Here is a 24,235-nt window from a genome sequence, read left to right on the forward strand (position 1 = left end):
ATTTGCGATAAAACCATAAAACATCATGCGCGGAACTCTTGCGTATTTATTGGTTATTATTATTCTAGCAACAACCCAGGAATCTGAATGTTTATACCTCTTATGCTTTTTACTTTGTGCGCCCCCCCATTTTTTAAAATAATAACTGAATCCAACACTGAACAGTATATTATTATACTTGTGTTATTATTAGGTGTATTTACTGCTCTTTTTGATATATACAATATCACCCCCATTATAGGCCACACATCTTTAAATCTTTAAATTAGGGGTGTGGCCTATAATCCCGATATCAGTTCTGTTATCCAAGCCTCCAAGAGCCCATCCACAAAATGTTAAGACCCCGCATAACCCTTTCCCTCCGCCCTTTTGCGGAAGTGATAATAATAATGAATAATAATACAGATGGAACGTCAGAGACAGAGAGGCGGAGTACTTGGGAGTACTTCCGCGAAAGGGCGGAGCCACAGCGCGCATCACAAGAACATCCTGTCCCCCATTCCTCCAATCGGGGGAGAGAGTCATGTCGGGAGACAGTGTGAGAGATAGATAGAGAGAGAGAGATAGTGTGAGAGAGTAAGAGTGGGTGATTAAAACAAAAAAAATATGCCCTCCGAGTATTATATTTTGGTAGCGAAAGCTCCGTGGCTTATTAGGAAACATTTCAGTAACGGGATAAGTCTCAGAGTAACATTTTTGTCACTGAATTCACCGTTACAAGCACCATTCCTAGTATTGATAAATGTCCAAACCCAGAAATTATCCTTTAATCATGCAAAATTTGCATTTCTTCAGGGAATGCCTAAGTGTCGCATGACACAAAAGCAGGCGTGTATAGGCTGTCGCCATGGAACTGAACTAAAACGGCTCCTTAAAACTTTCTGTTTTCTATGTGATTAAATCTTATCAGGGAGGAATAAAAAGGACAGATCTGCTAAGGTTCGTTAGTCTTAAATGCTAGAGCGTGCAATAAACGGTTACAAAGCCTGCCTGAGCCAACCGACAGCAATCAGCAACATAACAGGGAAGAGATAACATCGTAATGGGGGGGGGGGTAATATCAGAGATCCTGAGAACGAGTTATACGGCACTTTATAAGGGGCATTAAATCCACATTTGGGAGCGATTGTGGACTGCAAAGGGTTAAAATAAGTTGTGGTGTTCAACAGAACCTGAGGTACAAAAATAGTAAAAACAGAATATATTTTTCTCCGGAAAGCCTTCCATGAGTACTTTTCTGTTTACATCCTAAACAGCTGGCACATCTGTCGAAAGAACTCAATCCAATATCCAGTCCATCAGTAACTGGATTCCAATTCACTGCAAGAGATCAATTATCTTGATCAAATAACAGTGTCTCATCTCGACCCATTATCAAGATGGAGTCCCCGTTCTTCCTGGACTGCAGCCCTATCCGTAGATCAAGTTTAGCCACAGCGACTGACAGCAGGAGGATGGCTGTGAAATAATCAATAATATTCATCAAATTGTGGTCAACAAGTTGCTAGGATGGAAGTTCCTCGAGAAACCACATCTTACTTCTTTTGGCCTCAGAAAAGTAAGCCTTCCCACTGTGGGTCTGTCGTTCAAAGTCATGTATGTAATGTTTCTATGAAGGAGGAAGTGTTTATATAGCACTTTGTTCTCACGTGCTAAGAAACGTCTAAATTTGAGATAAATTTGGTCTAAATTTGGTCTAAATTTGAGATAAATTTGGTCTAAATTTGAGATAAATTTGCACATGAGACGGTAGGACAATGGGACGTAACATTTTACAGTCGTGTGAAAAAAATTACACCCCCTTTGAATCCCATGGTTTTACATATCAGGACACAACATTCATCTGTTTTTCACACATGGCTCCTCCATTTTGGCTTTATTTTTGTTGAATAAATCACAACATGGTGTAATACATCATGTGTTGTTCATCTGGTGGTGGTCCCTGGTCATGCCCCCTCTCTGTGTTGATTCTCACCTTAAGCCACACCTCCCACAAAAGTTTGGACAGCTGGAATGTTTGGGGATATGACATTCTGCTAGTGAACTTTAAAGATCCTGTACATCTTGGGTACAATTTACTGATTTTACTGTTTAAGGAAAAATATTTTGTATTTTTGTACATTATGTGTGTGATTTTACATTACTTTAACTCTATTATTTTTTTGAAAAGATGATGGTTTCCAAAAAAAGCAGTTTTATTCCTCAAAAAGGAAGGTAACCCGCACCGCTGTAGTGCACAGTCCCTGCGGACTCATTCCCTTAAAGCGGAACGTGCTTTGGTAGGAACATGCCGTCAGCCAGTTGCTGCCGTAATATACGAAGTTCATGTGTGACAAGCCCATCGCATTTAGCAAAGTGCATTAAAAACAAAAATAAGAAGCCCACATCAGCCGAACGGTGTTATATCGACCCGCCACATAGCTGCAGAACACATTACAGCAATTGTAGCGCTTAATACTTAAAGTGTATATAAGAGGTGCTGTCACCACCGCAGCTTTTAATATAGCAAAATTCATTTTTGTGCTTTTTGATTGTCAATCAGGGTAATTGCTTTGGAAATGTTTGGTTTAATCTGGCAGAGTCAGCTTTGGGGTGTATTTACTAAACGGAGAGTTGTGGTTTGAACTCCTCGACTTCATTACATATAATAGAGAGCCACCCCCATCGAGCTTTTGCTGCTGGTAGATCTTGGCTGGCCCTCAGTATTAAAATTGGGTTAACTCCAAGATCCAAAAGAACTCCATGATCAATACCCCTGGATGTCTTTATAGTGGGTATGATATTGTACCGAATCCGCACCCCCCCCTCCATGGATTTATAAGCCAAACAGGGATAAATAAGGTCTTTGCACCCTTTGTTTTCAGCCTATCATACAAGCCACCCTAAAAAATTATCCTTTTTATTATTATTATTTATTTTTTTTTGCATTTCACAAAATCCTTTCCCATAGCTTCCTTTCTAAATAGAAATTAGATCAATCCCTGTACGTGTAGAGAGATTTCCCCAACACGCTAGCGTTATAATACTTACCCCTTCTTCAAGGGTCCTGGAAGAGGGGGCCATTTTATACTTAAGTACAAATTTTGCAGCATTAACCCTATGCATCCCATTTCATGTACAAAATCCAGGGTCCGTGAGAACAAGTGTGCAACGTTAACCCCTTCTGTTATACACAAGTACTTCCTTTTTGTTCCTACAAAAAAAGTTTTATACCTGCATGTTCAACAGAAGGTAAAATGCTGGATTTTGTGGTATGTATAATCTGTATAATTTATGTATCTGGGAACATTTTTAACAAACTTCCTAAGTGTGGAATATCTATTGTTAATGAAACGATCACTTTAGACGTGGTAATACAGTAGCTCCTTCTATTGCAATTCTTGACTTAGAGATACATTTTTTGAGAAAACGTTCCCTACCACCTTGAACCGACCAGGAGAGACGGTATTCATTAGTGGATAGTGAGGAGAAGCCGTCTACTGGAACATCGCATCTAGGCTGGAAAGAACGGGCCGACAATCAAGCTAATCACTTGGAAATTTCCGAGATGATGAAGAAAAAAAAAAAAGGAAGTTCACGTGGAATCACATGGATCCTGGAAGTTCTATATTACGGTCTTCTCTCGGTTAACAAGTTATTGAGTTATTGATTGTGTATTACATCTCTGACAGCCTCAGAGAGGCCCGTAATACCATGATGAGGATGTAATGGGATGGGTTCGATAATGTTTGGACATTGTATATCTTTAAACAGACTTGAGAAGAGATGCGCCATTTGTTTATAGGAAGAGTGCGGCGCGCGGAGGAAGACAGGACCATTCCAAACACTGGCTTTTCTTCTTCACCCGTGCGATTTGAATATGCGGGAGGAGAGAAAATCCTGTTTTATTCCATGGTCGATAAGTTTTAAGATGGCAATTCAGCTACATAGCAAAAATAGCCAATGTACAGAAATCCCAAAACTTGGTGACGCTACCTCACATAGGACAAGATTTAGATTGCCATACGACAAAATACCTGAAATACTTATTTCATTTTATTAAAAAAGAAAATACATACATTCTAAAATGTTTAAGATCTATTGCTTTTTTGTTCTATAATATACATTCGCATTAGGTATAAGTGAAACATGAGGGCCACAAACCTGTGTTTTAACCCCGTGACAATCATTAACATCATTCTTGTATGATGTACTAGTGTTCTTGTGATCTATAGACAGATATATCCTTCCCATAGACTCACTTCACTCCAACCGATATTGTCAAAGGGTATAAAGACTCGGGGTTAGTGGGCATGGAAACCTCTAACATCTACTCTCTACCCCTACCTACACTTTGTTCCTCCACTCCCTCCTCCATTGTTTCAAGAAGAGCATACAGCACTCAGGTTCCCTCATCCCGCTACTTTCATCCGTCACGGCCCGGTGCTGCATGTGTACAGAAGTGTTGTATAATAAATTAACCCATTTAGAAGCTGGGATTTCGATGATTTTTGGCCGATATTTAATAGAAAAGAATATCCAACTGCGTATTTATTAATTAATAAGGCCACAATGGAAATGCTGATATGTGCCGTCCAACGTGCTTCCCAAACCTGCGTTGTAATCACGGCCAAGCGAACCACGTGAACTCCTACAGCCCTCCGGTAGCCAAATACTGGCCCACGAAGGCCCTTGAGCACCTGCTTCCGGACACCCTGTCCCAGCCTGTGTAATATGGTATATAACACCGGTCCTACGCCTGGAGTGCGCACATTGCTCTGAAAAGCCATTTTTTCCACCCCTGCCATAATAAAGACCACACGGAAAATTGCTTCTGCGGATAATAAACGCTCTCCAGAAATGCTTCAACCGTTTGCAGGCCGTACAAGGTGGCTTCCCGAGAAGACTGGCAATAACATAGCATGTTTTATTATGAGTGTCATGGAGACGGCGTGAAAAATCATGAGCCACGGGCAGTTTGCTGCAATGGGTCAATAATGCTCACAGAGACATTGTGTTGAGGTAATCAACAACGAGGCCCTGGGTTCTCTGTGCGCTGCAAACAGCTGAGGGGCAAATCAATAGAGCTATGGAAAGGACACTGCCACGTTACACACAATACACCGCGGCCATTCGAGCGACGCGCACAACATGGAAGGAAACGTTACCGCTCCCCAAAAATCTGGGTTTTAAACCATGGTGACAATGTTTGTTCTGCGCAGGCGCGTTACTGCATCGCGTGGCTAAATACAGCGCCCGTCTCGCAACGGGGTCCGGAGGGATCCATAATGCCATGAATGAAAATCTCTACTATTAACTATTTATTTACATTAGCACCTAAAGACGCAGACCCTCTCGTGGTATCTCACTCCTTGTGCTTTGGAGGTACTGGAAATCCCGGGAGCTTACAATCTATCAGTAGGGTCATACGTTGTTGTGTGCTATGAGAACCCACACAAATAAGACCCTTTAAGAGCTGGTTGCTAGAAGGCAGGCTAGAGAGCGCATACTGTAGTCAACAGACTTGTCTTTAAATGTGCAGAAAACTTTCTGCAGGATGGTGGGAGTTGTAGTCCAACCGCAAGGTTTTTTTGCTTAAAGTTGTAGGGTATTGGAAAAAAGAACATGAAAAGTAACAACGTGCAGGGAGCAGAACGTACAGATCAAGAGCCGGTTATACCTGTGTCTGGTGATAAAGATATCGCAGCGAAGGTACTCTTTTTACACACGGGGCAGCATCGCGCCGTATTCCTAAACAATGATTTATGAGCTGCAGTCCCCATTATTTTGATGCTAGTGTCCGAGCGTCACAAAATTAATGGTGAGGCATGAACACATGAAGCGAATAAGACACCGACAAACATGGCTCCTTCATCCTTACTAATAGGCCAGCTTTACAAAACTTTTTTGTGGCGCGGTATGCAGACAGCATGACATTTTTGTATTATTTTAAGGGTTAAAATTGGAATAAATATATGTATTTGAGTCTCATGATACCCCCCCAAAGCTAAAAGAAAGTTTTAAAAATCAATTTAAAACACCTTAAAGCAAATATGACTCTAATATAAGAGTACAAAGGGGACTATGTATAAAACTGATCTTGGTGTGATATTTAAAAGTGGTCTAGTCACCACGGCAACATATGGAATGGAACTATTAACAAGACTGTTGGTTGCTATGGTGATAAGAACACTTTTGAGCGTAACCCATATTGTGTATACACAGCATCTCGGAGTATGAGTTTTGGGTTAAAAGGGGGGGGGGGATTAAACATGGTCCATATCTCTAAATCAATGAATGTTTTCAGCCGGAGGATCTCCGTATCGGGAGAGCAAGCCCCATTTTGAAGCGGTTTTGGAAGGTCAGGGGTGTTTCTAAAAAGCCTGGTTAAGTGCCGACTGCCACACAACGTCCGTGTGGATGAATCCGGACTGAAAATCTGCCCTCCGGCTGGCTTTGCCCTTGCTCCTTCTCACCGAAAAAAATAGAATGTATCTTATCTAACCTACATTTCCAATCCTTATATATATATATATATATACACGGTGTAAAAATATAACTCCCTAATCAAACTGCATTATGTTACCGATTTATTTTCTATTTTAGCGAGATCAATTTCATTTCCAGATATTGATCTCTAGTAATTTCCATGAATAACTAATTAAACAGAATAAATATCGATTACACTGTAGCAGGAAAAAAACATACATATGAAAGTGTAAATGACACTCACCGAAAAAGTCTTATTTTTTTTTTTAGATTATTATTCAAAAAGTTTGCGTGGGATTTAAAGGGAAAATGACTGCTTGGTGGTAAATGTTTAAAAACGGACGCTATCGTAAGAAAAGATTCTCTGTGGTTTTTGAATCAATAAGCAGCCCATGGGCTGTCCCTCACGCGGGAGAGGAAAATAGCCCCCAGGACTCATTTGAATAGTATAAATTACAGTAATTTACGTGGTCCCCGTGAATATTGATTCTTTTTTTGGGATTCGCGAACAAATAAGAGCAATTTTCGCGGTCCATGCCAAACTGACATAAATAGGAACCATGGTCCTTTTATACTTTAAGAAATGTATCCGGTTTTGAACCCCCTCCCCTGCCGGTCCCCTATTTGGAATAGCAGTTGGCCATCATTAACCCCTTAAGGACAATGGGCCCATTGAAAACAATGCATTTTGAGCCTGTATATGTACGGGCTTTGTCATTAAGGGGTTAAAAAAAAGAAATTCTATTTTGTTATTACAGCGACCAAAGGCTTACGTTTGGAATCACCATATTTCGCCATTATTATTTGTTCCAAATGGGTCACATTCACTTAAATCGAGATTTGTGTAAAATGGTAGATTGTTCTTGATCTTTTATTTTTCTTTATATATTATAATAAAAATAGAGAAACACCTATATGTCCCCTTTAAGACGTGGAGCTCCCATTCCGCCATGTTCTGGGATCAATAAGATACAGGTTTGTTCCCTGCTAAACTATTCAATCGGTGGGTCTCCGTCTCCAAAAGTAATATGGTTAAACCTTGACCTGACTATATTAAAAACGCTGATTAAAGCGCGATCACTTTCTCAACAAAGGAAGGGCTGCGGGTCAAAAACGTGTCGCTTCTCGAAAACCCTGTATCAAGAATTTCTGTTTTTTTTTTGCCAAAGTGACCTATTATGGCGAAATAATCGTATCTATCGTTAAAAAAAAAGAAAAACACTCCAATGTTACGGTCTCCTTGGAACACCAGTGGATAATCGGTATACTGAGACGAGAGTTTGGGTAAATTACGGCTGGGGGTGTTACATTTGCAATATGTCCACAAGTAAAGGGACAGTCTATTGTCCCCGACAGCCCTACTATAGAAGAATGCAAGCTGAATTGGCTGCTTGAAGATGTCAATCAGTGGCAGGAAATTGCTCCCTATAAAACTAATGGGAGAACTTTACGCATACTATATGGACAAAAGTATTGGGACACCTGACCATTACACCAACAGGTACTTTTATGACATCACATTCTAAATACATAGACATAAATGTGTAGTTATGTCATCTGCCAGGACATTTTGGACAATGCTACGTTTCCATCTTTGTGGGGACAGTTTGGGGAAGGTCCTTTTCTATTCCAGCATCACTGTGCCCCAGCGCACAAAGCAACGTCCATAAAGACACGGTTGGATGAGTTTGGGGCGGAAGAACTTGACCGGCCGCACAGAGCCCTGACCTCCACTCCATCTAACTGGCTGTGAATCTCCTACAAGGCATTTAGCTGAGTGGAGCAGAGGGGCAAATAAGCATTGGGGAATTCTGCAGAATCCTCATATGTATATGGAAAACAGACCACATGAAAATTTAAGGGCAACGCAGCTATTATATCCATCAAAGTGTATTTAATGACTAGAGTGCCCTTTTAATAGAAGTCTTGAAAGCTCCCTGTTACTGAGAGTGATGACGTGCGTTCCACTGATCACATTATTTGGACGTTGATTCTATTCTTTAAGGATTTTTAGACCGGTCGCAAAGCTGCATGCATAATTTTGGCTTATCAAGGACATTTCTGAATACAAAACATGCGATTCCAACCCAGTCCTTAACTGTGCTTCTCTGCTACAAGCACTCGACCGTATTTTTTTTTATCCTCCCCATAACTTGCCTTTTCTGATTATTGGTGGCAAAAATCCATTTCTGCTTCCGGAGGGCATCAGTCCTCAAAAAAAGATTTTATCAGTAACAGAAGACAGGTCACAGTCTTCTAGTTCTGCCATGTTTTAAAGAATGAGCAGCTAGGTCAAGCAATTCTGGTCTGACTTCTTTCTCCTCTGCGGCTGGCCCCTAGGTCAAGACCTTCAAGCATTCAGCCGCTGGCTGGAGAATTCTGATTATGTTACTATTTCCAGCGGTGTTAGCCGCTCGCTGGAGGACATTCAATTATATGCTTGGGATTCCTCTATTGTTGGCCGGTGGACATTGCAAACAGCTCTGGTTCTGTCCGGCTGAGAAATTTTCACCATCGAGTCAGTTTACATCTTTATAGAATATAGGATGCTACGTAGAGAAACTTAAACCCTAAAAATAATGCAACAGCTGCTGGTGGGTTTCATTATCATGTAATTACGTCATATTCCTTCCACCACTATCAAGTTTAGACGAGGCAGACTAATTCAAAATGGCGGACGTACGATGTTGGCTGCTAATAATCAAATATTGCCTTAAGTAATTAGGTAACAGGTTGTGTTTTTCTATGAAAGAACGATGATAGTGACTGGTTTAGCAATATTCCATACAATCTGTAAACTCTTCATAGCTCTACGGCTTTTAACTTAATAGACGTGTACATTTTGATATTGGAGTATACCAAAGCATCATGCACTTTTCTGCGGACTGGTAATCATTTTAATCTCTTACCGACTGCACTATGACACGGCCTCTGATCTCGTCGAAAACAAGATAACATAGATATGCGCTTTCTTCATTAAAACATTGATCCCGACACAATTACCCGTAATGTTTCAGCGGTTTAATGTGCCGACTGGTGCAAATCAGAGCCGCCTTCCTTTCGATATTTAGCACGTTTTAGGGAGAAGTGGTCTCTTGGATCGATTTACCTGGCATTTTCCAGTTCGGATATCGTAGAGGGCCACGGAGCCGTGGCGGGCTCCCACCGCTATTCTGTGACTTCGGTCGCAGTAGCTCACCATGTAAAACCTGTTAAAACATTTACAGAAACAGGTGAGATGTCACTTGTAATCAGTTCACAGGGTAGAGGATACAATTTAAACCACGGCAAAGTCATAAATAAAAACAACACCAGTTATAATGGGCTTTCCAATTATTCAGATTTTTTTTTTCTTCCAGGGACCACAAAAATATAATTTTAGGCACAATTAAAGAAAACACAAAAGTACTTCCGAATCAGTGATTATTAGCAACATTCGTCAATCATTTTCTTGTTAAAAAAAAGACACCCAGTTAATAGAAAAGTTTCCACATCAAAAAAAGTGAATTGTTACGCATTTGGTGATTTATAATGATGGGAAATTAAGTGTATTAAGCAACATAAATAAAAAGGGCAAACATCCACTGCAGCTCCCACTTTGTCTCCTCATTATGCTAGGCGGGTGAGTGGACACTTCCAGGAGTGGCTCCGCACACCTCTAGGTCTCTAGCACTCACCGCCTCTCACCCCCCTCCCAGCAAAGGTTTGCCAAAATGCCTCCAATAAGGAGCAGAAGAAGAGCACTTGGGGCAAAGTCCTGGGTTACCGAGTGCCAATGTATTGGCATCAAATAGATGTTTTTATTTTAGAATAAATCGTAAATAAATCCAAAATACAAACAAAAGCTTAAACGGAACGATAGTTGGAAAGACTAAAATTCCCTATTAAAGCAGAATATATACATTCAGTAGAAAAGAAAAAAAACCCATATACTGCGCGTCTGTAAATTCACTCCAGGAGCTTGTAGTTCTGGAAGTGCCATTTTTCTTGGTTAAACATACCGGTCGAATGAAAAGTATCTAAACCTTAAAGAGAATCAAGTCTGCCTCAGGACCAACGCGGCTTTCAGAAATCTCATTTCTCCGAGAATAGGCCTTGCCAAGCATTTAATAGACCTCATTCTTCACAGGCAGCTACCAATAAGAAAAAACATCCTGCAATTTGTCTTGGGTTTCCTTGGAGGGTTAACACACTCCACCGGTCAATCCCAAACGCAAATTAAGTCCCTCAATGATTATGAATGAATTGTCAGTTGATATCATTTGGACGCCTGGTGGTGCAAACGTATTGAACGTTCCCGAGATAGAGTCTCGTTCTTGATGACATATCATCGGAAAGATGATTGCGATGACAATTCAGTTTGGGTGGATAAACTGGATGATAGATTTGCTTTCCCACTGTCTTTGTTTACTGCTGTCACTGGCAAAACGAGCAAACCCATGAAATCCCAGATTAGGGAACCAAAGGGCTAAAGCGCCAAGTGGAAGCCTTAGAGTTCTAAGATGATTGAGCGTTACTACTTGCTGGTGTTGGCACTGTCCATACATATAGTCACAGATACTTTTTGGTGCCGATATTCTGATCTCAAGAATACATTCTAAAGAATATGTCGGCCCGATAAAATAATAACAGCTGTAGACTGCATTTTTTGTTGGACTAATATGGCTATATCCATTTTTCTCCTAATGTTGGGAGCCATCTTGACCTCATCATGGAAGGTCTACTTCCAGAGCTATACTGAATGGACAGGACGAGCCACCGAGTCACCTTGTGTTTATATGAGAATCATAAAGTGTATTGAACATTCTACTCTGATTCCTAATACTGGAGACAAGGTTCTTTGATAAGAACGGAAGACTTTTGGACACTTGTGAGTATACAGCATTAATGGTCGCTGTGAAAATAAAGTATAAATATGCATTTGAGAGCAAAATGAATGCATTCTTCGGCATCATTATCAACAATATACGTTTCACGTTTCTTCCATAAAATACGTTTCCCTTTCTGGACCGTCCTATGCATTTAGTGAAATGACTATTCTGCAGGATGGTCTTCCACATCAGCGATCTCTTCGTAGCATCTGCTCAACATGCAACCCCCCCCCCCAAAACTAATTTGCTTGCCGCTCGGGCTGTTAAAGAAGAGCCGTATTACGTTAATAGAGACTCGGGCAGAAAATTACTCACATTTTACAAGGAGATTTTCATCATTGAGTCCGGTTTTAAAGGGCAGGGTAATTAAGATGCGCGGCTATAAAAGTTTACTTTTCAATTACCTAACAAAAGGTTTCCACGGCACAAGCTGTTCCAACGCCGCAAACTCAGCAAAAATGGGGTTTTATACGCCGAGAAACTTACGGCTAGAGAGGATTTATTCTTTAGCGTAAAGGGCATAAATCAGGTAAATTTATACATTACTTTTACCTATAGCTCGTGCTTTTTGATCGCAGGGGAACTAAAGAAGGTTATAAAACTAGCATATTCATTTTATCAGCAACTGAACAATATGGGGGGGCAATATGGAAGGGTACCCCATAGTATACACATAAGGTGGGTTTTTTAATGTATGCATTTTGTTTAATCTAATCCATAAGCACATGTACACGGGTTTATTTACTGTTTTTGGGCTGTAACATGTACGATTTGGGAAACACGCCGGTTCTGGTTTAATATTAAGGACATTTTGTATGAAATCCCCCAGGGCAGATACAGAATCCGGTGCATTAGGCTTGAGGAGTATCTCTGGAATATCCCCGGTCACGCACCAGCATGTGAAAAATGATTTAGTGCAATGATTTCCGTGGCACGCTGTCAATCAGCGATAATGCAGATTAATTGGCTGCTGCCTCTCATCTGGTTTTAATGACATACAACGAAGATTTGGACCGTGCGGAACCAACTCCCAGAACAACACAAACTCAAAATAACAGAATCTTACAAACCAACCGAGTCCTGTCTACCCAGAGATACTTAGTGGATACATTGAAAGAAATATATTTATGTGGAAGAGCACATTCCCATTAACAGAAAGCGTAAGTTATCCAGCTTCAGGGACGGAAGTTACTGTTTAGACTCTTCTCGGATTAATGTGATACGCGGTGTGGAGCCACGCGACCTCACATTCAACATGGAGCAGCGCCCGTGTAAGATTGTCAGAGACGGCCACTCGGGAAACACTTGTCTGATGGGTCAACCAGACAGCAGAAGACCTACTGTTGAGACTGCATCAGGTAAAGCAGAAGAAGGTAATACAGTGAGGGAGTTTAATCATGTATGGGATCGGATGACTAGATGGAGACTAGATGGGCGAATTAGGAGAGTAAATCTGTAACGTCACAAACACTACCTTTACGTGTGAATCCAGGTATTGGCATCAAGACTGAAAAAGTATTAAGAGTAACCAGACGTTTGCAGAGGCTTCATGTGAATCGCGCTTACCTGCACACGGAGGGGAAGCACTCCTGAAGACCTTTCTTTTTCAGCAACGACCCTTCCAAGCAGTACATTATAATGTCCATCACCTTCGGGGGAGAATTAAAAAGTGAATGAATGAAAAATAAGAATTCAACACTTTTTACCGATCGATATATTGTCAGCGTAACGTAAGAGCCGCGATCAAAACATTCAAAAGAGGAGTTTCTGTGCTATTTTATCCCTAATCAGCTGGAAAAAATAGATATTTCTAAGTTTCATCTCATGATGTGACTTGTGTGCAAAATATATACCGTCTGTAACACATTGATGGTTATTCTGTTGATTTGATGTTTCTGAAATAATGTAATAATTATAACAAAGGTGCTTATTTATGGAGAATATAATAGTTTTGGCCAGTGGCTTCATTGTCCGGCAGTTTCCCCCCCCTTTGGAACAAAAAACTAAACTCCCTAAAGTTAAACTGTTTAAATTCACACACGTTCTTGTAGAACTAGCTTTGTAAAGTACAGCGAATGTACGGATGATTTACTGAACACCAGGCTATAGAAAATAAGGTGCTATACTGACCCCTAGTAGTGACAGAGTACACAGAAAACAGCTATATATGCCTGCTTTTATACACAACACAACAAAACATCATTCATATATTATATATATTATATATATATATAGATACACACTAATATACGGTATATATATATATATATATATATATATATATATATATATATATACACACACTATTGTTCAAAGGTTTGGGGTCACTCAGCTGTGGAAAACAAGGAACTTTTCTGGCTGTAACATAATTGCAAAAGGGTTTCTAACAATCAATCAATTAGCCCTTTAAACTTAAACTTGGATCAGCGAACACATCGTGTCATTGGAACACAGGAGTGATGGGAGTGATAAAGGCCTCTGTACGCCTATGAAGAGATTCCATTTAAAATCAGCCGTTTCCAGCTACAATAGTCATTTACAGCATTAACCCCGTCTGCGCTGGATTTCAGATCCATTTCATGTTATTTTAATGGACAAAATTTGTTCTTTTAAAACCAAGAACCCCAAACTGTTAAACGTTAGTATATATTTATATACATATACATATACATACACACAAACATAGGTGATGGGTAACTGGCAAAGTGGGCTCAGAAGCCCCTATGTAGCGGCAGTGTACTGAGTGACTGCGGATATACACTATTCTATACAGTAGTGTAGTGGAGCTGGCGATTGGCAATCCCACACCGATCATGGACTGTGATGTCACAACCCCTTCCCACTCACTATTAATAATAATAAGGAGATGAGGACACATTCAATACATTATTTATCAAGACCAATCAGCCAGGGTGATGGGAGTTGTAGCCCCCAAAAGCGAGTACACAAGATTTGCTGAAAAACAGATGTGATGCACGGTTTGCCATAAATTAGCTATCTAGGAGTTTCTTAACTTGTTATTAAAATTAGGTAGAGCGTTTGTCATTTCTGAGGTAAACACCTAAATATCCCATGGAGGTAAATGTGTCCCAAAGGGCTAGTACAGGGACGTCCAACATGCGGCCCGCGGGCCAAATGCGGCCCGCGGAACCTCGAGGTGCGGCCCACGTGAGATCGGCAGCCAGGATCACAAGAGCCCTGCTGCTTACTTGTGGGAGGGTCTATTCTCTGCTCCAGTCCTGCTTCTGCTGTGGGGAGAACGAGGGAGGCCGCGCCCCCTGCTGAAGTCTGTGAGCGGCATCGAGAGCTGTAGAGCAGGTAAGGGGGTGGGGTAGGTTGTGTGAATGAGTATGTCTAAATGAGGGAATGAATCTGTGAATGAATGAATTTGTGTGTGTGTGATAGCATGGATGTGTAAGTGCTGGAACCTAGGCATGATGGGACTGTGATTTCTGTTAGCAATCACACTCCTATCATGCCAAGTCAGCCAGTACATGCTGAAACCTGGCTAGTTGCCCCCTTGTGTATTGATGCTGCCAGCAGTATGGCGTCTGCACTTACAGACACCCTGTACCAGCATGTACTGGCTGACTTGGGATGATAGGAGTGTGATTGCTAACAGCAATCTGCTAACAGCAATCACAGTCCCATCATGCCAACCAGTACATGCTAGAATCTGGGTATGCCTGAGATTGCTGTTAACAATCATAATATATAATTTTTTTGTACAATTTTGGTGTGTAAATTACTTTTATTAAAAGTGTGTGGGGGGGGTCACCTTCAGTTTCGGCTAAGTGAACCCTGAATTTTCGGTTTTGGTCCAGAATTTTCATTTTAGTGCATCCCTATTTTTTTTTTTTTACTTATCCAGAATCCTGAATTTGTAGTCACAAAACTTTCTAGGCCCAGAAATCAGTGAGAGGAAAAGTAAAGGTTTTGTGTCATTTACTTTATTTTAAAGTGCATATCTTATTAAAGGCCATATTTTCTCTCAGTGAAAAATGAGTGCGGCCCTCGCACGTATACAATTCTGATGAAGTGGCCCACTGCAGAAAAAACTTGGACACCCCTGGGCTAGTAGATACTTAAAGGCATAAATACACAATAACGTATATATCAATATACCTCCACCAAGAGATCGACCACATCAGAGGGCATTTTTTCGATAAGTATTTCTATAACCCTCAGGATCTCGGCTTTGGCGCGGGCCAGAGCGGTTGTGTGAATGTTTTGCTGAGACTGCGCGTTGGCCGCCAGGGCTGTATGTCTGTGAACCTAAAAGAACAATGAAAACAATGTATATAGCAATCAATGTACATCGAATCCAGCCCCGGGAATGCAAAGCCAATCCCATTATTATTAAACCCATTCATTTTACTCTACGATTAGGGCTGAGGTCACCTGTGAAACGGATCAACATCACACGCCGCTGAGAATATGATACAGTAGGTGATCGTTATCAATGAAGGGGGGGAAAGATCAATAAGAGGGTTGTGTTACTGCATAGAAATGAACGCGGGGAAAAGCCGACCGGAGGAGGTGGTGGTGCAGTCCAAATTAGAGCCATTGCACATTGTTCAATAGGAGGTTTGTTACTGTTAGGGAAAATGGGAGATGTATTAATGATAACACAAGACGGCCGTCAGACATGGCCGGAGAACTTGGCCCATTCCATGAGGCCTCCATGACACCAGACCTCATATGGCATCCTATAGACTTTAAAGGGGAACTGCACCCAATGCTTGGAGCCCAACGCAATGCATTTACGTATTATAACTTTTCCGGTTTTCAGTAGGAGTAATAATAATAGAAGGGCGGCACAAGCCAATTAAAGCCAATCAGCAACTTGACTACTCGGTTAACTTAATGGGGAGGAATAACTTCTGAGGACCTGCGTGGTTGAGATGGCTGCTCCCATGGTATACACATAAGGTGGGTTTCTGCTGCAAAAACACTGCTTGACGCCAAGATAGAACCGTTTTATTTAGTGCACCGAGCAGCAAAATGTAGAAAACCCTGCAATAGTGACAGATCACCTTTCACTAAGATCCCAGGAGCCCCTCAGCAGTGGAATAATAAGGAGAATCAAGAATAGCCCTACATGCAAGAAGCCCCTTCCTCCCCACCCCGATCATTGACCGGACGTCAACGTAGTCATAGAACTCTAATGCGGAAGCTTGCTTTGCACCCTCAGACAGACGCCACAACTACTTCTACACACTGAGGATAATCTCTGGGGTGACTGTTGGCACCTGGGTCCAAGTACCCCTCGCGTGTTAGTGTGGGCATTTGGGGGCATTTACCTAAACCCAACTTGTTGACTGACTCAACCTATTACACAAATTTGAACATTTGAAGAGACAGTAAAGGTCAGGAAAGGAGATGTTACCATGCTGGGAAAAGAGACTGTTTAAAAAGTTACCAAACATATCCTCAAACATGTCTAACCATTTAAAAAATATCTACACAACATAAAGACAGATATATATACGTTATGGCGCGTTCTCAGGGGGTATGCCCACTTTACAAGGTAGTTCTATTGTAGTATCTTACAAATTGTGTTGATTTTCCCAGGATGCTGAACAGCATATGATGTCATGGAGGGGACATTACATCAGAACAAAGCTCAACCATGCAATCCCCCCCCCCCCTACAGCTCTGGCCAAGGGGGCAGCAATACTGAAAAGGGGGGCATTCTAAATAGAACATTCTAAACAATTCTAAGCTGCTATTACAAGAAGAAATAGCAGCTTGAATATAAGTACAAGAAACAAAATATTCAATCAAGGAGCGGAGGTAAATTCTGTAAGAATGTGACAACAAAGGTTATATATTCTAAGAATTATGTTAAAGAGGGCTGTACAAAATCTTTACACAACCAAGACACTTTTTAGATATATGCTATAACTGTGGCATTTTCTTTTCCGGTAACTATTTTTTCATTAATAATAATAATAATAAAAAAAAAGTTAAAAAGAAAAAAAATACTGCTATATGTTTTTATGGGAAAAAAAAGACATGGGTGGCAACAAAGGGCGGCTAAGAAATCTTAATGCAACAAAAACTTGCAAAACTTGAAGACTTTCATAGAGTCTACTGTTAACGTTTAGTTTTCTTTTCTGGTAATTCCATTTCCATCGAAAATAAAAAAAAATAAGTAAAAAAAATATATATAAAAAATTAAATAAAAAAAATTAAAACAACTGCTACACATATCCTCAGAAAATAAGTTTTGCATTTCTTTTTTTTGGTAAGATTTACACCATAAAACACGAGTTTTGGCGTCCCAAAAAACCCTGCGGCGGAAGCAGGAAAGTTGGTCTAAGCCTTTTAACAATTGTACTCTGTGCAGAGGGACGGGGAGGGTGGGGGGCCGCTTACCTCCTTAGCAATTGTTGTTATGAAGGCGGGTGGTCTCGCCGTGGCAATCAGAGAAAGAGCGTGTCTCGCAGAGCGGGCGGAGTCTGCGGACGGACTCAGGGGCAGCCCGATTGTGATGCTAAAGAGGGATCAGGCGGAAAAAAAAAAAGGAAAAAAAAGGAAAAAAAAGAAAGAAAAGAGGCATTAGAAATATAGAGTGAAAAGATTAGACACAGCTTATAATGTCAGTTCAAGGTCAATGGGATCACTCAAACAGTTAGAATATAATGGACTGCCAACAATGCGCAGTGATTATAAGTCAGGGTGTCTAGCATCAAATACAAAATCAAATAATTAAGCGTGAAGATTGAAAACAGTATGTGCATCTGTCCAAAGTGTTAAAAGGGCCTTGTTAACAAATTATGTAGCCGTAGCACTGAATACATATCACAAAGAGCGCAAGAAAGCTATTACAGTGTTTCCACTTTAGAACCAAAAGTAACGAGAGCATACGGACAGATTTGATGAAAAGCGGTAAGAGAATATCTTCTTTAACGCTCACAGTTTTGAAGAATGATTTCGTACGGCGGCAAGAGAAAGATCTCTCGATAGGCTATCATCCGGATGGGGTTTTAAAGGGGCCGTGTTCCCTCCGATGAGAAATTATCCACCGTTTAAAAAAAGGCAGTTTTATTAGGAAGTCAAATCTGGTTGGTATTTGGCTAAAGTTTTCATTGTTGCAAAAACACACACTCCTTAAAAGCCTTAATCGAAAAAATCTGAATTATTTCCGAGCGAAACGGCCTGTATGGTCCTACAGAAAGGCTTTTAATGTTTAATTAATTGCTAACAACCATTCATTAAAGGGGGACTCCCACCAAATAGTTTTTGTTACTAGAAAAAAAAAAGAAAAACATTTGTAATAGAATTCTGCATAATATATTTTTTGAAGGCAGCGACTTATTAGCGATTTGTATTCTCGTTCTGTTTTCTTGACCCAAAATTTTAGCCAAACACTCTGACTCCTTGTCAGGCTGCCTTGTGATAAAACAAGCAAACAAAAAAGAATGAGTTTTAATTGTCGATCCTGACACTGACTAATGAAAGCCTATGGAGGAACTGACTTCATTAGCATTGCCATAAAGCATCAGCTCAGTGTGGTGAATGAGCAGGGAAAGCCACCTAAAATATCACATGACTGATAACAATGGCGGCCTCCAGGTCTGCAGATAAAGGGAGTTTATTGGAACAAAGTGGGATACAACCAGATTTTTGCCTATGCTGACCTATATTACTCTATATAGTACTGGGGTATATAGTTATGTTTACCGAGAGTAGGAAATAAAGTATCCCGACACTCAATAAGACGAGGATATTTTATGCTGTTTCAGACAACCTGATCGCATGAACCGAAAAAGGAGAATTCCCTATTTAGGATTTAAAATCGATCAAATACAATATGGTCAATGGCATAAAAGGCAATATACTTTATTTATCAAAGTAACTTATTTAGAGATAGTTAAAGTCCCTCAACCTCCCGAACATGGCTTTCATGGGTGATTATACACACACATTTTGTACAAGTTGGAGGTGGAGAAAAGCAACGTAAATAAATTGAAAAAATGATATAGATTTTTTTGTTGTTGAAAAGAAGGTTAATCAAGGAATAAAGTTAAATAAACAGAAAAGAGCACTGAATAAAATGTAGACTTCGAAAGTATAAATTAGCAGTTTTAGGTATAAAGAATCGAGGAGGGATTCCAAAGACTTGTGGTTTTCATCATCCGTGGAAGCAGAATTTGGCAGATAGCGGACTTCTGTTTTCTACACCGATGTTAACTCGGAACCCGACGAGGATCTCCTGACAGGTGGTTGGAAGTCCAGCATCGTCCAACATCAAAGAGCGGGAACCGGCATCGGTTTGATTAGGCAAAACCCAAGGAGTGGCCCAGTCTGAACGTTTTCCCTTTAAGAATCTAAAAAGGGATCATTAGGGGTATTTTCCGAAGCAAACCCAGCTCAATCAGTTACCTAAACCCGACGAATGCCTTGCGGCTGCGTGGTTAAAAGTCCTAATCTCCAAAGCAATGAAAGCATTTAAATGGAAACCATAGCTTTATAGCCCAATGGGTTTATGGATCACCTATAACCACATTTTTCCAAGCAAAGTAAGCAAATGTATGAGAAATCCGCATTTAAGTGGGATTTTAATTCTTCTCGCTGCGGATTGAAAATAATAAACAAAATGTTCACCACCGCAAGGTGCTCCACCGTTAATAGTCTTGAAATCGTGAACCTGCTATCGCTTGCTGTGAATGGAGTGCGGCAGACAGACAACCTTGGGGATCCTTTTGGGGTAAAAATGTCCTTTTATTCGTGCTCAGAAGCTGGGCCGCACGTGTCCCTGGCAGCAGAGGCTTTTTTTTTTAATTGCTGGTTAGGCATGAAGCTTTTTTTTTTTGAAAAGCACCAGGATTCTTGCTAATTCATTAACATCGCTCGGGAGTGGTAGTATGTGGCCAGAGATTGAGCTGCCCCTGCAGCTGGACCAGCTGGCTCGCATGTCGGCTTTCAGAGTTAAAAGCCGTGTGCGATAGCGCAGGCACCGAGGCTTCAGCACCAAACAAAGGCAGGCTCAGGGGCCCCTATTCCACAGGCATCGCCAACTGTTACGTATGCTTTGAAACCATCAAAGGGCAGAATGTTTCAATATCCAGAGAACCATCAGAATCATCACAAAGCTGTTAAAGGGCTGAAAAGTGCTTTTTTTTTTTTTTACCCTGAGCTACTGGTAAAGGTGCTGGGAAAAAAACGCCATTTTATGTTAAAGAGCGATTTAATATATCATATGTTATTATATGGTATTTGGTTTATTTAATTGCGCTAAATGGCTTTGTTTATAGCGCCCTTTCCATTCTTTTAGTAGCTGCTGGGTTAAAGGGCATTTGCAAGCCTGCCTATGGCCGGACTGCGAGCTAATTTGTGATCACAGCCATTTAATAGCAGTATTAGTAGGTATCTGAGACAAGCCAGTATTTGAGAAGAAAAAATTAAATGTGAATTCTACCTCGTGGGGGAAAAAAATGCATATTTTTTTCTTTTTTGTTGTTGTAAACTCCAAACCAGATGATAGATGAGAATCCTAAGTCTAGCAGAAAGCATTCAATAGTCCTGCACTTGCTTTTATTTTGCTGGTAAATTTCATTGAGACCTATGATATCTAGCATTTTATTGGTGTAATTTTCTACAAAATGTCAGCAGTATATAATCACAAATTCATTAGGTTTGGATTCACCAGTCGAAAAATATACAGAAACCTAAAAAAAATTGCTAATAAATTGCACAAAAGTAGGTGATTACTGTATACTACCAGTAGCGTATAGACAGGCTTGCAAATGCCCTATCAGTAATGATAGGCCGCCCCCGGACCAGTGAAATCTGCAAGAGAGGTAAGGGGGCGCAGGAGAGTGAATGAATGAATGAAGTGAGTGTTTAGGGGCTGAAATGGGACAGACAGGCTGTTTAGAGGGGCAGAGGTGGCACAGGCAGGTTGCTTCAGGGGCAAGGCAGCCTGGTTGCGCCACCTCTGCTGCTGAAGCAGCCTGCCAGGCAGGCTGTTTTAGGGACAGTGGTGGCACAGGCAGGCTGCTTCAGGGCCAGCGGTGGCACAGGCAGGCTGCTTCAGGGCCAGCGGTGGCACAGGCAGGCTGTTTTAGGGGAAGTGGTCGCACAGGCAGGCTGTTTTAGGGGAAGCGGTCGCACAGGCAGACTGTTTTAGGGGCAGCTGTGGCACAGGCAGGCTGTTTTAGGGGGCAGACGTGGCACAGGCAGCCTGTTTTAGGGGCAGCGGTCGCACAGACAAGCTGTTTTAGGACAGCTGTGGCACAGGCAGGCTGTTTTAGGTGCAGCGGAGGCATACGGAAAATGTTTTAAGAGCAGAGGCCTACCAGGTCAAAGCCTGACTTACCGTATTGTCATAGGGGTTATGCTGCACTACAGGCAATGTCTGGCTCAGTATATGTAGCAATGGGAGTTATGCTGTACCGCATCTGTTCAGTAAATGTTATTTCTTTAAACTTAATTTATTTATAAGTTAATAATTCATTTTTTCAGATTTCAAGTTTTTTTTCTAGTTGACATACAGTTCACAAAATTGTGAAATAAATATTCTTGCCAACATTAATTTTTTGCATGTCTGTGTGTGGGGGTGCCCCAGGTACTCTAGGTAGGCCCCTGTATGCAACTCTTCCATATAGATTCTGTGTTATGTACAAGATTTAAGTATCGTTAGTCAGAAAACCATGAAGATTTAGGAGTAGAACTCACATATTAGAGTACTAATGAAATAGAGCTACGGTTTATATTTTTTTTAAATAAAATAATTAATGTAAGGTTGTGCAGCCTAATGGGTGATCACATTCATGGTTTACAAATATATTTGTGGTCTGTGTACACAAAGAGGCCACGTATTATGATCGGAAGAGTCATGGTTCCACCTTAAGCAAATTTAATTTCACAGTGAGGGCTGCAAAGTTGTGGAATGCGCTGTCAATGAAGGACGAGGTGCCTACGGAGAAAGATTAAGAATAAACTGGATTCCTTATTTCGCAACTAAGGGTATTTGTGAGTGAACAATTGAAAAGTAGTTGATACACTGATGTCATTAAAGGGACAGGTAATGGTGTTTATAGTTAAAAATAATCTATAGATCCGTGGAGCTGCAGCTTCTCCTCAGGTTCAAGTTTTTGGTTGCTTGAAGCAGCCAATCAAACGACAGGAGTGTGTGCCCATTAAAATCAATCTGTGAATGCACATGGGAAGGGGAAAGAGCAAATGCATAGGGGAGTCTCTGATGAATCCCTCCAAGTATTTGCAAGAGCTAAAAAAAAATCAAAAAATATAAAAATCAAAAAAAAATTTTAAGGGCACACTCAGCTGGAGCGTTCCTTTTTAACTATAATTTACAACCTAAATCTTAATAGTCTTAGTAGTAGTAAAACCTTCTCCTTCATACAGCCTCATTCTTCATATGTTGCATACATTAGTTATATATATATATATATATATATATATATATATATATATATATATATTATAGATAAATAAAAATATATTTCTTAATATATATAAATATATATAATATATATATATAAATATATATATAATATCCAATCTGATAGCAAATGGAAACTATTTATTTTTATGCAGATGTTAAGCTATGGAATGGTCTAAACATTTCAAATGCTGCTTTTATAAAGATCGTTGACGGGCCTACAGTCTCCAGCCTTTTGTGCTTAACATCAAAAGCGATCAACGAAAAAATAAAGCTCCGTGAAGGAATCAAAACTCTAAAGCCAATGTACATTTATTTTATCCACTGCCCTTCTTTTCTTCTTCTTCTTCCAACAGGGAAGCGAAATTAAAAGAGAGAAGGTGGGGAAGAAAGACACAAGGCCGTCAAGAAAGAGCTTCTCCATAAAGCCAGTTTAACATCGGCGGCAGAAGCCAGGCAGCTGTGCGCGGTTATTGTGTACACGGTAAATCAAGCACAAAAAAGGGGGCAGCTCAGCGGGGCGTCGGGAGGTTGAAAGGCACGCTTCACCCCTTCCACACGCTGCTGCTCCGCTTCCCTCCACGCCGTTCCCCTTCCTGCAGTCCCCACCCTACCTGCCATGGATGTAAGAGGCCATTTTCAATCTAAATCTCGTTATGGATTAATAAGCAAACACTTTCTCGCTTATTATGCAATTTATCATGATGAAAATTGCCTTTGGCTTCTGGAGGCTACATGCTGATACATTCATTTATTCAAGTATAGAAAGCCATACTAATCTTTATGACAGCTAAGGATGTAAAAAAGAAAGATTAAAATTACTTATGGCAAAAAAAATGTGCCACCCCCCTCCCCGGCACCGATGTCAGGGACGGATCGCTCCTGTTCGTTTGTTCCAATTTGGATTTATTTCTTGTTTGTCTATCAGGAATTCTGGAAGTATTTTTTATTGCTGAAAAATGCACAGGAACTAAAACTCAAGCAATGTATTTATCTTCCCCTGCAATTCCTGCTCGAGAGATTATAGCTGTGTTTTTATGAAAATACGACATATTTTGGAGACGTATCCCCTCCGCTGACAGAAAGCAGAGTTTAATTAACAAAAAAAAAAAAAAAAAAAATACTTATTCCATATTTTTACTTTGATAGGCTTCAGCTATTTTGGTAGTATTATATTTTTATGAATTTTTTTTACCCTGCTTTAAAAAAAAGGCACAAGATTATTTTAAACTTACATTTTTAACATGATATTAAATGATTTAAAATAATGCTGTGCATTTTTTTTGAATTTTGGGTGATTTTTGTGCTTTTTTTTTTTTTTTTTTTTTTACTTTACACATATAAATAATTTTAAAATAAATAAAATTAAAAAAAAGATTGGAGTCTATGGTAAATGTCCAGAGCATTATATCACTAGTGCTGTCATGGTTTCTTAGTTATTCCTGCTATGAGCCGTTCATGGTTGTTCTTCAAAAGATTGTCA

The 24,235-nt window shown here is 40.4% G+C and overlaps 1 protein-coding gene across 5 annotated transcripts in view; it reads right to left on the minus strand.

The window, feature by feature from the left end:
• WDR7 (WD repeat domain 7) overlaps nucleotides 1–24,235 on the minus strand; it is a 141,836-nt gene that overhangs the window by 17,644 nt on the left and 99,957 nt on the right. For all 5 annotated transcript variants that reach the window (XM_053448197.1, XM_053448194.1, XM_053448196.1 and 2 more), the window contains 4 exons: nucleotides 17,721–17,838; nucleotides 15,465–15,614; nucleotides 12,906–12,988; nucleotides 9,578–9,677 (listed from right to left, as the gene is read on the minus strand). In XM_053448197.1, the coding sequence (XP_053304172.1) occupies nucleotides 9,578–9,677; nucleotides 12,906–12,988; nucleotides 15,465–15,614; nucleotides 17,721–17,838 (451 nt within the window). The remainder of the gene's footprint in view (nucleotides 1–9,577; nucleotides 9,678–12,905; nucleotides 12,989–15,464; nucleotides 15,615–17,720; nucleotides 17,839–24,235) is intronic.

Source organism: Spea bombifrons, chromosome 1 (genome assembly GCF_027358695.1).
Source record: "Spea bombifrons isolate aSpeBom1 chromosome 1, aSpeBom1.2.pri, whole genome shotgun sequence".
Lineage (NCBI taxonomy): Eukaryota > Metazoa > Chordata > Amphibia > Anura > Pelobatidae > Spea > Spea bombifrons.